Source organism: Camarhynchus parvulus, chromosome 1, assembly GCF_901933205.1.
Source record: "Camarhynchus parvulus chromosome 1, STF_HiC, whole genome shotgun sequence".
In the NCBI taxonomy this organism is placed as follows: Eukaryota; Metazoa; Chordata; class Aves; order Passeriformes; family Thraupidae; genus Camarhynchus; species Camarhynchus parvulus.
This window is the reverse complement of record NC_044571.1, coordinates 10,461,104-10,476,016: the sequence shown is the minus strand read 5'-3', so window position 1 is coordinate 10,476,016 and position 14,913 is coordinate 10,461,104. Positions and strand designations below refer to the sequence as shown.

Genomic DNA, 14,913 nt, shown 5'->3' with positions numbered 1-14,913 from the left:
CTGGGCCTGCAAAAGCAGGACTGCAGCAACAAACACAAACTACACAAGCATGCACTAAATCAAATAGCCTGTGTACTCCTATTTATTTGTCTTTAGGCCTTCCACAGACTACAAACAAATGTAGCAGTCTTGGTATTTTACCAAGCTGAGACAATGACAGATATGTTTGGTGGTCCTGACTCTGCATGAACAACTTTTTGTGTTTCCAGCTGCTTCTTGCCAGGGACAATCTGAGCTAGGCAAACCAACAGGAAGAATTTCTTAAGATATTTACAGCTTTGTGTCACCATAAGTTCTGCTAGTATGAAAGATCATACCTACCCATAAACAGGGCAGAACAATCAATAACATATTCTAGATCATGAGGAAATTAACTTCAAAATTTGAAAGAAAATATGGAAAAGAACAGACTTTCTCCACAGAGCTGTAAATAAGAAAATTTACTTTGAACTCTTCCAATACTTGGAGGGAAATAGGCAGCAAACGAAGGGCTCCTGAGTGTTTTGAGTTTTTTAAGGAGAAAAGCCAAAATATAAATCTGCCTTTTTTTTTTAATTAATCATCATTTAGCAACAACAACAGGCTTATTATTTAATAATGGCTTCTTGTTGTCAATCAGGTTTTAGCGACTCTTTAGTAAAAAAAACTAAAATTGAATTCTAGACAAATTGGAATCTTATTTACAGAAATTTAAATACCTGCCATCACAGTTATCACCAGGCTCAAGATGAAGCTTGCAATGAATAATTTTTGCACTGCAAACAAAAGGTTTTTGGTTTTGACATGGCTGCTGTCAAAAAGCTCATCAGGCTACACCAGAACCCGAGTTCTCTGTGTGTCTGTGCAAGTACATGTTAAAAGGAATGGTTGAAAAGAAATTAGCGAGTACACAGCTAATACTAAACCACACCTTTAACACTGCTTCAGGATAAAATATGAAGAAAACAAAATATTAATTTGAACATGATTAGTCATCTCAGTCCATAATTTATTCAAATTAAAACAGAGAGATTCAAGGATTTTTGTTAGAAGTTGTATAGCCAGGTATCTATTCCATCCGCTCTTAATAAGCAATTTAGATCAATTTTATGCAATTAAATGAGGAATATTGAAACAGGAGACAAAGGAAGAAGTGAGTTAACAATCTGCAGCTTTTCTCTGTTGCTATTGTCCTGCAAAGTGAGAACAAAAATGTTCCCTACTCAGATGAATGATACACATCTTATTTTTGATAAGAGTGCTTCAGTTTTAAAGTCTTTTAAGCTTTGTTTCCCACCACCTTTTCTTTTTATTCTGTAAAACACTTGTGGATTACTGCTTGGGGAAAATAGTCAACACTATGGACAGACCCTTAGCCCAGATTCATACAAACACATGGATTCAGAGCATCTAGATGATAGATCTTTTTGAATTTTGCTTTTACTGCCATTTCAGAATTTTTTTTAGTTAAGTGTCCTCATCTACCATGCTGTTTTTATGAGATCCATTTCATATTTTTCCAAAGAGAAAGGAAGCTAAATGAGCCACATCTGCTTCAATAAATAGGCAGTCTAGCAGCTTTTTAGTGTTTTAAAAATAATTCTTGGCAGAATGGGTCAGCAACAAAAAGCAACTGATGTGATTATTTCATTAAAATAGAGATGTCAGTCTTTCTAAGATACTAAAAAGAAATCCACATTGGCTTTTTCTATCCATTTTTCTTAAGATAACTCATATATATCATCTTGCAATATCTGACTGTGATATTACAGTCACAAAAGTTTCTGCTAATCTTGTAAAAACTATTTTGTCTTCTTAATATTGTCAGTATCCCTGGTAATACGTAAGCAGACTGCCATTATATTTGCTGATTTAGCACACTGCAGTGTCTATGTTTACTTTGTAGGTTGTTGCTGGATAATAATGGAGAAAAGAAAGTGGAATAAAAGTATTTCTTTAGGAAGTAATGAGCAGTGCCACTCACCTGCCAGTGGAGGATTATATTCCAGATCAAACCAAGGGTCAGCTTATGATTTCCATCCACAATATCTGAGCTCCCTATATTTACCAAATCAACCTATTATAGAAAGAAAAAAATAATTGTAAAAGATTAATAACAAGCATAAGAAGCTGGAAGAAAATGAAGGGATAGGCTAAGGTAAATCTCCCATTTGGTTTCTGTTGTTCCATAAACATACAACTCACATTTTATAAATGGCACAATTAATGTTCTGGAAAAAAAAACCAGCAGTGATCTGGAGTTCCTATTATTCCAGTTACAGCATGTTGTGAAACATAAAATGAAAAGCAATAGTTATAATAACTTAAATATCTTTTATATTAAACTTCTACAATTACAAATCACACAGACAGGAAAACTACTGTACTCTGCTTTGTACTACCTTACATAATATAATTTTCTGAATGCTAACACACGCACATCTAGGCACTGTAAGAACCTACAAACCCAAGACATTTTATATTTAAATTAAAGTGGAATTTAATTTTCCTTAATTCAATTCCATAATGTATAAAGAAATATACAGGATGTGCTCTGGCATACAGATAAAGCAGCGATTGTGATCTAAGCAAGTTTTTTCCACAATAGTTCATCCAGTAACGTTGTTTTCCATAACTGTATCATGCATTTGCAATTTCATAATGCATCATTATTTACCACCATGGAATTTTCCTTCCTCCTCATGGGAAATGATCCTTCACCCTCCCCCACTTTTTATACTATCTGAATAAGGAAGCCAAACTCAGGGTTATAAATGGAAGACTATAAGCTGTCCTGCACATTTGGATAGAATTATGACTCTAAAATTGGCATCCTTGCTGTTTCATAGATGCAATTTTTCATGGTCAGAACTGATGGTTTTTATTGCAAAGTGCCCCATTCCTTCACAAACTACATTCTGCGGTCTCTAGTGCAGTTCTGAAGTTATTTGAAGCTGCATCTGCAAATTTAATAAAGTTTTCACCCTCAAAACAAGATGCTTTATTTTAATTTTTGGGTTCTTTTTTTCAATGCATCTATGTATAGGTCATTTTTACAAACCACAAATCAGGTATTTTGTCAGGAACTCTAAAACCCTTGAAGAGCCCTTTCTTTAAGAATTCCACATTTTGTACTAAAAGCACCTGAGACTGGCTGTCTATTCTAACCATCAATGTCTTGGAACATTTCCCAAATGGAACTTAGACTTTACATGCTAAATTTAAAATGGAATCCCCTGCAGCAAGTGACACCCTACAATTAGGGTTTCTTAGGGCAGTGCCTGCATATTCTACAGACAAAATCCATTCTTGGAAGGGGAAGCCTGAGCACGCAGAGCCCACATCTGTTTTACTGAAGCAGAGGATCATTGCCCAGTTTGCCACAGGCAGGTCTAAGGCTGTACTGGAGCAACCCCCCACTCCTCACATTCCCCATGCTCCTCCCTCAATACTTTCACTTTTCTTTAGGAATAAAAAGCCTATGAAATGGACTGACTAGAAGCAGCAGCATTGCTCAGTGTTACCACCCAGATGACTACAGAGCCTCAGAGCAAAGATGGAACACATCAGCAGAAAAATCTGGACTAGTCATAGACTTTGATTCACTTTAGAACCATTGATTTGGCATTCTTGATGTCCCAGAGAAATAGTTTGTCAAATTATTGAAGCTTAAGGAAGCTATTTCAGAGCCAGATCTTTCGACTTCATATTGACAAGATACAGTATATCTTTACATATACTGTACCAATTTTTATATAGTTTATAAGGTTTTCATTACACGGATATAATGGCCACTGGATGACCACTTCACTTTCTAAAACAATGTTTTTTTTCTTCTATCTTCTAAAATTGGAATACTCTCTGTTTTCTTCCCAGATTTGAAAGGGACTATTATTGTGTTCTGGAAAATGAATGAAGAGCACACCACTGGGTTCATTGGAAAGGTACTGAGTACTTCAAAAAGTATTTTCAATGATTATTTGTAACCAGTTATGCAAGCAAAACCTTCTTGTATAGTGTGAAATAATGTATTGATGATTTTTTTTTCCCAATAATGTCAAATGTTGCACATTTTGAACAATTAGAAACTTTTCCTTCTATTTATTTACATCAAATACCACTAAAAAAATCAAGCTGGAGGTCTTTATGTCAATCTTGTAGGGTCACTTTCATTTATGTACAAATCTTTAGGTGGATTACCTTAAATTTATAAAATCAATAACTTTATTCAGCACTTCAAATCAAGCATTAGTGACCTCCTGCAGCTATCAAGAAATCCAACATAATATACAGCACAGAATACATTGTTTTGTTACCTCTTACTGTGAAGTTTAAGCAAGTGTTATAGTTTTTTTTTAATTTATTCTTGAGGAGAGTTATGATAAAATTAGTGGGCCAGACAAAATGTCTGCTAAAATTATGGGTCCATTAGAATCCCTGCATAAGGAAGACAGTATGAGAATATTTACTCAGGAATGATTCATGGGATACTGGCTTGACAAATCAATCTTTACAAAGTAGAATTGAAAGTGATATTGATATGATTAGTGTTTTGAATCATGAGAGACAGATGCCTTTGAAACTTAATTAAAAAATGTAGGAAAAGCCTTGGGTTTTCAGGGTTCATAATTGTCAGAGATTGCGAGTAAATATTTTGATAGGCAGCATCTTGTAATCAGCTATTTTTGACTTCTTGTATTTAACTTTTAAAAATTTATTTTAAACACCATTCATAAAATCATGCAGGTTGATCTGGCTTCAGACAGCATCCATTACAGATATATTAGCCAAAATTCTCTGGAAGAGGATTTTAAACTCCTTAAAAGACATTTGACCCTGATGCTGAATGGGAAAGTATCCAATCCACATTGATAAAGCTGCTTTGACTCCAGTGCTTTTGTACTATAGACCAAGGCGTTTGATTCAACACATAAAAAGCATTTTGTGTGCTGTCTACAGGCTATTCTGAGCCCGTCTGGCTGAATACTTACATTATTTCTCTGCAAAAAGTGGATTGCTTTGTTGACATTGTTCAGAGCATGAACTTTTGTGGAGCCCTTTTCTTTTGCCTACAAAGAAAATAAACCAAACTTTACTGTCCATACTCAAAATATAGAGTACACTATATGTAACTCACATCTTATATTACACCTGTAGTTTTCTATTTCATAAATTTATGAGAATAGAATATTAACATACATTGGGGTTATGCAGCTACCAACATGAAATAAAGTTAATTGTGAAACAAACTGGATCCACAGTTAGAAGGTAATTTTCAGTGAAGGAATCATTAAAATGCATATAAAATTAGCTCATTCCAGATTCTTTTTATCATGATTAGTTGTCTTCTGCATGGCACAATTTAAGAACATTGCTATGGCAACTAAACAGATAAGCATCCGTTTGTGTAATATTTATGTACAAGTACATTATCACTGGATTTTGATTCTCAGTCTCCCAGCCTTCTTATGAGAAGATGCTGTAGTTACAAATCCCAACCAGGAACACAAGAGAAGGCATTAAAAAATGTGTGTGACTATGTCACTCTAGAATTTCCTGGTTAATAAGAGCTAGCAGTTCTCTCTTTTCAGACAAGTACAATCAGACAAGATGGATCATATGTATGACATTAGAAAACCATTCTAATTCTACGCATTGAATTCCATTCCAGCTAAAATCCAGACATCTAAATGAACCCTGCCTCAGTCTTGTTTCTCAGTGCCACACTTACTAAGCGCATCCAATAAAGCAGAATATTTTCATTTCAGTTATAGGCCTTGCAAAGTGTTATTGTCTAATAACACTCTCAGTCACAATGTTTCTTCAATTTCAAATGAAACTGAAACCTATTCAGATCCCTAAAAATAGTTTCCACAGGTCCTCATCAATGGAAGAAATTGGTGAATATCAACTACTACAATTGTCACAACATTAAGACTTCAATATACAGTAAATGTGTTACAAAGCACATACAAGTTTTTGGCCTGTAAGGCATTCCAGGAGCTCCAGAAGTCTTCGTCCATCTCGAAAATCATTAAAAAGGTCTTCAATGTGACGTCTTCCAAACTGAAATGAAACAATTCCTCTGGTTAGTTCAAATGCCAAAAATAATAATTCAAAAAGACCAGAAAGCTGTAAAAAGCCAGCGTCAGAATATAAACGGAATGTCAGACACAAGTAAAAGAGGAAAATACATTTAAGCTCACAGGATTCTTACATATATGTCTCTCTTAAACAGGGTTCTATTGTTTAAGAGACAATAATGCTTACTTTATTTCAAGTACACGTCATTATTTCAAACAAATAAGCCAGAACTAAATACTAATATATCTAGAAAACAAAGAAGACTCGGCAATCAAGGTGCAAATCAGAAAAAAAAAAAAAAAGGAAAAATAATTAAAAAAAAAGAAAAACAAGAAGAGAAACAAGAAAAAAAAACCCCTCCAAACACACAGGAAGTGACTTAAAATTTAAGTGCCTAGTACAAGCTCAATGTGTCAGAAAAAACTCTGGAAGTACACAGAGAGAGATGAGCCAGATGTATATTAGTCAGGATCTTAAAAACAGATCTATGTTCACAGGCCATGGAATTGTACTGGATTGTGGCCTTATTTCTCTAAGGGGCTGACAGACAACTCACATTTTGTACTTAGCATCAGTGAAAGATGAAAGGAAATACTTGTGATTTTTCCCCATATGACAATGTTAAAAAAAATCACTCTTTCTAAAATTCAAACCAAGTTTCTGATCTGATGCTTTGACTAAGGCATGAAATATTAAAATATAGACATATTTTTTATAGTCTAGTCACTGAGCAAGTTTTATGTGCACCTATGAATTTTTAGATATTTCTGTATGTATGAGAGCCATTGAGAACCACAATAAAAAGTAGTGATTATTTTGTGCCGTGCAAAATAATTTCACATGTCCACATTTTTACTAATTTGTGAAGTTGATGGATGCTTTGATTGATTTGAGAGCAAGTGTCTGTATTCTAATTTTCTAGAATTGATGCCATGATGACCTACATTGCACATCTTCCATTTTCACCACAGAGCAATGTAAAATTGGGAATCTGTGTTATAGAGAAAACATTTGCTTTCCTGTCAGCAATGTTGTTCTGGTATTCACTACACCCCTCATTAGAGCTGGGAATTTTATGAAAAACATATTTTGTTAGGAAGTACCAATTCCTTTGGAAGGTTACTTGAACAGAGGACAGAATTAAGGACAGTATTAAGTTTGAAATTATTTTTTTCTCATCAATACATAGTTACGGGTGCAGCACTGACTTGAGCAATTAGCTATTCTGCCATGATCTTTCTCTGTGACTGCTCTTCTGAAGCAAAAGCTCCTTTTAATCCCTTCAGGTTTTGGTAAGGCCTTGTTTCTGTTTCATGGAACAAACAAATCCACAACACCACAAGTTTTCTGCAGGAGTGGGAATCCTTGTTTTCTAGACAGTTCCCACACCGTGCACAACCCATTCCAACTAAGTTAATTTCTACTTATTTATGGTGCCACTTTATTAAATATATGAAAGCCAGCACTGAACAGATACACATATGATTTACTTGCACAACTCAACACCTTGAATTTTCTGTTTAAGTAATAACACCCAGAAACTCTATTTCTTGCCTCATATTTAGTATGTGAAATAGTTTTATTAAAATGTTTTACATTATGGGATAAAAAATCATGTGCTATTACGTGAGTCAAGTCACGTACAGAATTCCTGAATCTGTAGGACAAAGTTAAAATTAAAACATGCAACTAAACCAGAGACCTTATTTTGTTCCCTAATCTTGCAGAACAGAAGTAATTTTTGCAGAGGGGAAACAGAAGATCTATGCACTTTAAGGGAGCTTTTTCACATTCTTTAGAAAGTTGGAGTGATCAATAGGCTCTTCTGTAACACTATGAAAGAGTTGTGCCCATAATGCTACTGGATTTCTCTGGGAATATGGGAACAATGACATTTTGACAATTATACTGGTTTGTATCATACAGGAAAAACAAAACTGGCCTTCATAACTGCCTGTGTCTCTGTCTTTCCTTCTTTTTTTTCAGCATTTAAGGTATTCATAATGTTTATGTTGAAATCAATCTAGGCAGTCAAAAATTCTGCTTAACAAATAATATGTTGTTTTCAGATTTTTTTTTTTTTGGTAAAGATTTTAGAAAGAAAATAAAGACACAGCACAGTATTATCCCCAGCAGGACATATTAATTACAAGTAAACCTTAAACCAAAAGGTCCATTGATTTTTTAGGGTCTTTGAAGTATACCTTCCATTAATCACAACTAAAAATATGCTAAGGCACCCTACACTACTGCCACACATATCATTTTAAACCTGAGGAAGGTTGTTTTTCTGGCAATGGGGTAATTATGTCTCCTTCCTCAAACAGATTGAATGTCTTAACTGGATTGGCATTGCAGTAAGTCCTGAGATACACAGGGCTCAAAGCTGCATCAAGTAAATTTATTGTCATTGGAAAGTGTTTGTTAACTCAAACTTTTGAAAACAGTGAAAAATCAAGCATGGCTTGCTATACAAATATCTAGTCATTTGCTACACATTCTTGCTGAAAATAAGATTTTTAAAAAACTTTTTTGGGTTGTGACCTAAGACCGCTGCCCTTTACCTAAGAGAAATGAAAATGTTCAGAAGACTCTCCTCTACCATTTGTTACACATGTTGATTTATTACTCACCCTATATTACAAACTTATCCAAAACCTATATTTAAAGAATGCCCAGAAAACTTCCACCTGAATTGTTGGTTCTCACTCAATTGTCCTTCAACACCACAGTGATGGGAGAGATGGGGGAAACAAGAGAGTACAGGACACAGGAAGGACTAAAGATATTTGATGTGTAGAACAAGGTGACTTTTCACCAGAAGCAGAAATTACTTTCTCGATGTAGAACAAAATTAAAATCTAAGATAAGACTTTGTTAAAATCTGAATTACTAGAAAGACTAGGAATTTAAGTACATGGCAGTTTTGTATATAATTTTAATTTCTGTCTTTGAGTGAAATAAAGATGAAAACAAAAACTTTCTTGGTTAACTGATAGAGCTGTTGGCTGCAACTCTTTATCTTTACAAAACACAAAGGGACCTGAAGGAAATCCAAGGAGTCTATTTTAAAAGAAAATTACCAAAAAAACCATGACTCACATGGGAAGATATGATTCCTGTTTTATTGTGGATTAAATTAACCCTCCAACTTAAATAATGACTGAGGAAATGAATTCACAAATTACACTGGTATGGAAAAAAACCCAAAACTACCCTACATCACACCATAGTTAACTACATAAGCTGTAGCCTTAGAACTATGTGGTACTGTACAAGTAACATGTGAGGAAAATGTGGAATTTGCAGTAAAGTCTTCCTCAGGTGTTGTAAGGGAGTGAAGAATACTTAGAATATTCCATGTAGTAAATCAACTGCATGCATATATTCTAGAAAGCTTTCAGCATCAAGAAGATTAAAATTATATCTCTGATGTGTTCCAAACTCAGACAGGAACTGAAACAATTTAATGCTAAAGAACATTACCTAAAAACCACAAAAGCTGGTGAAGAAGGAAAAAAAAAAAAAAAGGAAAATCAGGAAATAGACAGAAACCAGTTTTAATAGATAACTGCAGATGTAATTTTTTTTGTTTGAATACATTTAGGTGTCCCAAAACATCAAGCTTCTTCCTACTTATCTCACTGCTATCTACTATCATTGTCATTCTTGTGTTCTTTCCAAAGACTCTATAACAGACCTCATTGTCTCTATGTAAATTATACAAATAAATTTTATCAAACAACTAAATTATTTAATCAGCTTATTCATCAGATACATTAAGGAGGAAGCTAATATTGTGGGAAGTATTACATGAAAAGCTGGTGTTCTGTGAAAAGCTCTCTATTCAGAGATACATGCAAGTCAGTAATTATTAAAGAAATACAGAGAACATAATGAAATAATTAAAAAATAACTGGCCCAGAGAAGGCACAAATACATCTGTTCATAAACATTGGCTCTCCAAGGAGTTAAAGCTCAAAAAAATTGATTAGCATAAAACTCTTAGCAGCTTTATATTTTAGAACAAATTAGCAGAAGCAAATTCTTCATGAAAGGAAAGTTGAGCAAAGGGAAAGGAAATGGGAAGGGGAGAGCTGGAAAAAGAGGGGAAAAGAAAGAAACAAATGTTAATTAAAAACAAATGTTGATTAAAAGCAAATGAGGTTTAAGTGGGACCATGGAGAGGACACGAGGAAGTGGGATTGAAAGCACACCTCAAGCCTAGAGGCTTGGCTGTAGAAATGGCAGGGAAAATCAATTGCAAATGGGGGTTCCTTAAGGAAAGTTGTTGCTCCAACTTCCAGTGGACAGTTTCCCAGGCAGAATGGAAGGGCTGATTATATTACTGGCTCTATGGAAAGGAGTCCTAGTCCACTTCTATGATGAAGAAGTGGGGAATCTTATGATCAAGATTGGAGGGCCCTGCCCAGTCAGGTGGAGGAGAGGGATAACCAGGATTACTGGACTGTGTGGATCGGAGGGCCTGGCACATCAGCCCCACACTGGGTACCAGAAAGATCTGTTCTGTTCTAAGCCCAGTTTGCTACTAAGCCCCACACAGCTGCTCACTCACTTCTCCCACCCCAGCCACACACAGCCCAGGGGAATGGAGTTTGGCATCTGTTAGTGGGTAGTGATCAACTGTATTGTGCATCACTTGTTTTTCTCGGAGTTTATCTGTGTGGTTTTTAGGTTTTATTTTTCAAATCTACATTATTATCATTATCATTATCATTATCATTATCATTATCATTATCATTATCATTAATATTATTGTCAATTATTAAATTTTTATCTCAAACTACAAAGTTCTCCTTTTGATTCTGTTCCCTGTTCCACTGGGAGGAGGAGGGAGTGTGGAGTGAGCAAGCAGCTGCATGGTGCTTAGTTACCAGCCAGGCTTAAACCACAACAAGCCATAAATTTTCTCCCACAAACATGAAGGGTAGAAATTTATTTCTATTTCCTAAGATTCATAAACATGCCAAATTTCAAGCAATGAGCCCATAATAACAGCTCCAGCAAAATACATGATAACAGAAAATTGAAACACAACTATTATTTGAAGTTCTTTAATAAGCATATATTTTTACAGTCGCCTAAAAATGTCATGTAACAGATACATTTTCACATTTTTTAAGAAAAATTACAAATGGTAAAAGCTTGGCTGAAGAAGACATTTCTGACTTTTCCATTTTCTTTTGCAGGCAAATATGCACTTAGGTTACACTTTTTGCTTGAGGCAGACTAGACTGTAAGAAGATTATTACAGTAAGACAAGTTGGATGCTATTTCTTCTGAATTTTACAGCATTATTGGCTTATTATTATCATTTCATATTGGAAATCTAGCAACTGAAACTACCAGCAGATGGAGAGAGACAGAGAATATATTGAAATAGAAAAGGCTTTGTAAAGACAGAGAATTCAAGGTTCATCATGGCACTAGACAAAAGGTTTAAGGTTATACTAGAAAGATCAGCTTACAATAAAACTAACAGACACAGAAGCCTTTCAGACTTTTAGGACAGGTAAACAACTGAGATTTGACCTTGGGACAAGACCTCTGACTCCACAAGGGACAGGAAACCTGGACTGCAGAGCCCAGAAGGGAGCTGCAGTGCATTCCATCTGTGCCCCCAGCACACAGGGCTATGGAACAGAGAGGCAGAGGTGCCCCGAATTTCAGGCAGGACCTCAGAGTGCTGACTGATAATGAAAAAACTTAAAAGACAAGGTACAATCCAGAAAGGCAGAAGGACACAAGCCATGAGTCTTTATACAACTTTTTCAAGTAATTGTCTCAAGTTCAGTTTGTAAATCTCTAAATTTTGCTGAGTAGATGTCAGTGTGAAAGAAATTAAAACTTAGTTGGCTCACAGATGTTACCCTTAGTAAGACTTGAAAGAATCAGCCTTTTCTTGCAGTCAAAATATTTGATGTTTCACTCTGCGAAACAATAAAGAAATTATATTGAACTACTCTCAAAAGATCTTTTAAGTCAGTTTTAATAAAAGAAGGACTATAAATACTTGTTCTTGCTCTGCTAAATATATTAAAAGTTCAATTTCTCTTCCCAACATCCTTGCTTTTGGTTTGTTCAATTCTGCTGGGAAGTTCATCAAAGCGACTGACATTTTCTTTCATTGATGCTGGATTACTGTTACAGCAGAAAAGGATATTGTCCCACTCCAGAGGGAAGAAAGATGCACCAGACATTGTTTAATTAGGCCTTAGCTTCATGGACTCATGGGAAGCATCAAACAATGACTTGCCAGCCATGCCATCCTCTCTTCCTTCAGCATTCTTTTCCCTGTTAGAACGTGGATGCTCCCCTTCTGCTGCAGCTGAAACTCTCTGTTGGTCAGCTGGAGGTCAAACACCGCACAGGCACTTTGCTTCCTTACTGCCAGGGATCCAACCTGTTTCCCAGGCTTTATGGTAGACATCTCTTTTTTTGCTCTCTAACCTAACTTTTCAGGAAGTTACATATGGGAGTAACTGATGGGCACCAGTATTTTAGAAATGACTGCTACTGACCAACAGAGAGGGAGCTGTACCACCATCCTCTGGAGAAGCCATATTATCCTCCCTGTCAGAGAGCCAAATGTTCCTGTGACTTTCAACAGAGGAACAACCAAAATGCCTGCAGCAGGCCCACAACACCCAACACTGCCTTAAAGAGGAACCTGGGGCAGGTCCTACCAATTGTCTGAAGGCAGCTCATGTTCAGGACAGGACACACACTCCCAGAGTAGAAGCTGGTTTCATGTACAGATGCTCAAGTTAGGGAATGATACCAGACCCTCCTCAGACTTCAGTTCTTGTAAAAGTGTATTTTCCCCTCAGCACAGCCATTCTATTTTTCTAGTGTCATTACAGCTGCACACACCCAAGTTTCTGAGGAATACTGTGTTATTTTCATTCTAAAATTAATCAGAAAATCTCATTTTAAGTGCCATACATACCCAGAACAGAAACAGAGATGCATTGACACACACAATTATGTTAGTATATCTACCCATGTTTCCTTAGCTCCCAGAGACTCACCTCCAAATTAAAAGTAATAAATGTGTAATTTTAAATATTCTAAAGGAAACAAAATTCCCGTTTGGCAAGCAGTGGGTGTTCAAGGTTGGCATCTACTGCATTTCCTTTAAACAATACAAAGCTTAAAGGGATACACAAAACAAATCTGGCAGCTGTCTTTTTCACCAGTTAAATCTAGCCAGAAAATGTCATTGAAGCATTTCTTGTTTTGCAGCATATGATGCCCAAGGCCATTAAGGACTGGATGACTGGCAACGGTGTCAAAAGAAGCCTGCTGGAAGTGGGAATGAACATACACTCAGCAAGTTCCTACAAGGTTTGAAGAGTGAATTATCAATTCAGCCAAGGACAGGAGCTCTTCTTTTGACAGGACAGCCAGCTTCATGCAACCTAATAATTGACTGCAATGAAGCTGTTTTTCTTTTCAAGTATAAATATAATTATTTTCCCCACTCTGCAAAGAGAGCTATAAAGAAGAAGACTACCATAAACTAAAAACTAATTTTATTTATAGTCTTAGATGAAACTTTCAGTAGAAGATGGAATGTTAATCATATTTACATTTTCGAGAATACTTGTATTGGTTTAATTTACAGTGTTTAGGCATTTTGGGGGGCTCTAGTGGGTAGAGTTTTAACAGCATTTTTAAACACTAGGAGCTGAAAAGGTTAAAATGTGGAGTTTTCAAAAGGAAGAGCCAGCCCACTTAAAAGTGGAGAAACACAAACTGTATCTAGCAGATGCCAAATGCAACAATTTTGGCTAAAATGCTCATTTAATAGAGGAACAGTTCCACAGCAGACTGTTCCATGAATATTTGTTATTCAAGTAATTTTCTTCCTACACATTATTTTCTGTTATTAGAAAACAGAATAAAAGGGACTAACATCAGTCTTGATGAAAATAACAAAGTTTAGTGCAAAACCTCAGAGAGCAGAGTAGGATTCTGAAATTTTTGCCTTTTGTCTAACTGGTGTTCTGAATCTTAGAGAACAGCTTAATTTTTACACAGAGATCCAGGATATGTAGCACACACTGTTTTCCTCACATAAGAAGATGCCCTTTCTGAGTTAGAATTCTTCTCTTATTGACAGACAAACTTTAGCAGTATTTTTTTCATCAGCTTAGAGATTAAATCTTGTCTACACAGAATACAGAAGGTGTATAAAGGATAAGTGGAATTTCAAAATTTTATTTTGGAATCCCTTTAGGTACATAATCTCATCTTTGAGAATAAATAAAAGAGTAAAACCACTCCTACTGTCTATATTTGTAATAGGCAAATAGTAAAGCTTCTAAATAGGTGCAGCTGTAATCAAACAAGACAAAGCAACAGCAATTTTCATTCATAAGAAAACAAAAAGAACAAATTCCCTATTTATAAAGCACTGCTATTACTTGAATTAAAAATTCTATTTAAACAAGAGACAATCTTGATCAGTTCTCCTCTGCCTAGGATGTGAAACAGGCAAATGTGATGCGCCATTTGCAGAAAAGCTTTAGCAGGAAACTCAGTTTGACTTTACACAATGACTCAAATACTGGGTAGCTCCATTTGTATGTTTGGAAAGTGCCCACCAAAACAGAGAAAGTACCTTAAATAGACAGCTGGGTAAACTCAGTCATTGTAGCACATCATCCAGTTTATTTGATTTTACATCACCCATTGAGAAAGTGCAAAAGGCATGAGTTCTGACGTTTCCTGTCATGCCTCTATACCCACTAATTCTTGGGTTGGCTTTTGTTGTTTTAATTTTGTCTTTCATTAACATGCCCCAATGAGGAAACACCTGATTAT

The 14,913-nt window shown here is 35.6% G+C and overlaps 1 protein-coding gene across 7 annotated transcripts in view; it reads right to left on the bottom strand.

Annotated features, from left to right (window-relative positions):
- DMD (dystrophin) overlaps positions 1-14,913 on the bottom strand; it is a 1,148,514-nt gene that overhangs the window by 778,277 nt on the left and 355,324 nt on the right. For all 7 annotated transcript variants that reach the window (XM_030961382.1, XM_030961390.1, XM_030961407.1 and 4 more), the window contains exons 3-5: positions 5,953-6,045; positions 4,971-5,048; positions 1,964-2,056 (exon numbers count right to left, since the gene is read on the bottom strand). In XM_030961382.1, coding sequence (XP_030817242.1) covers positions 1,964-2,056; positions 4,971-5,048; positions 5,953-6,045 — 264 coding nt within the window. The remainder of the gene's footprint in view (positions 1-1,963; positions 2,057-4,970; positions 5,049-5,952; positions 6,046-14,913) is intronic.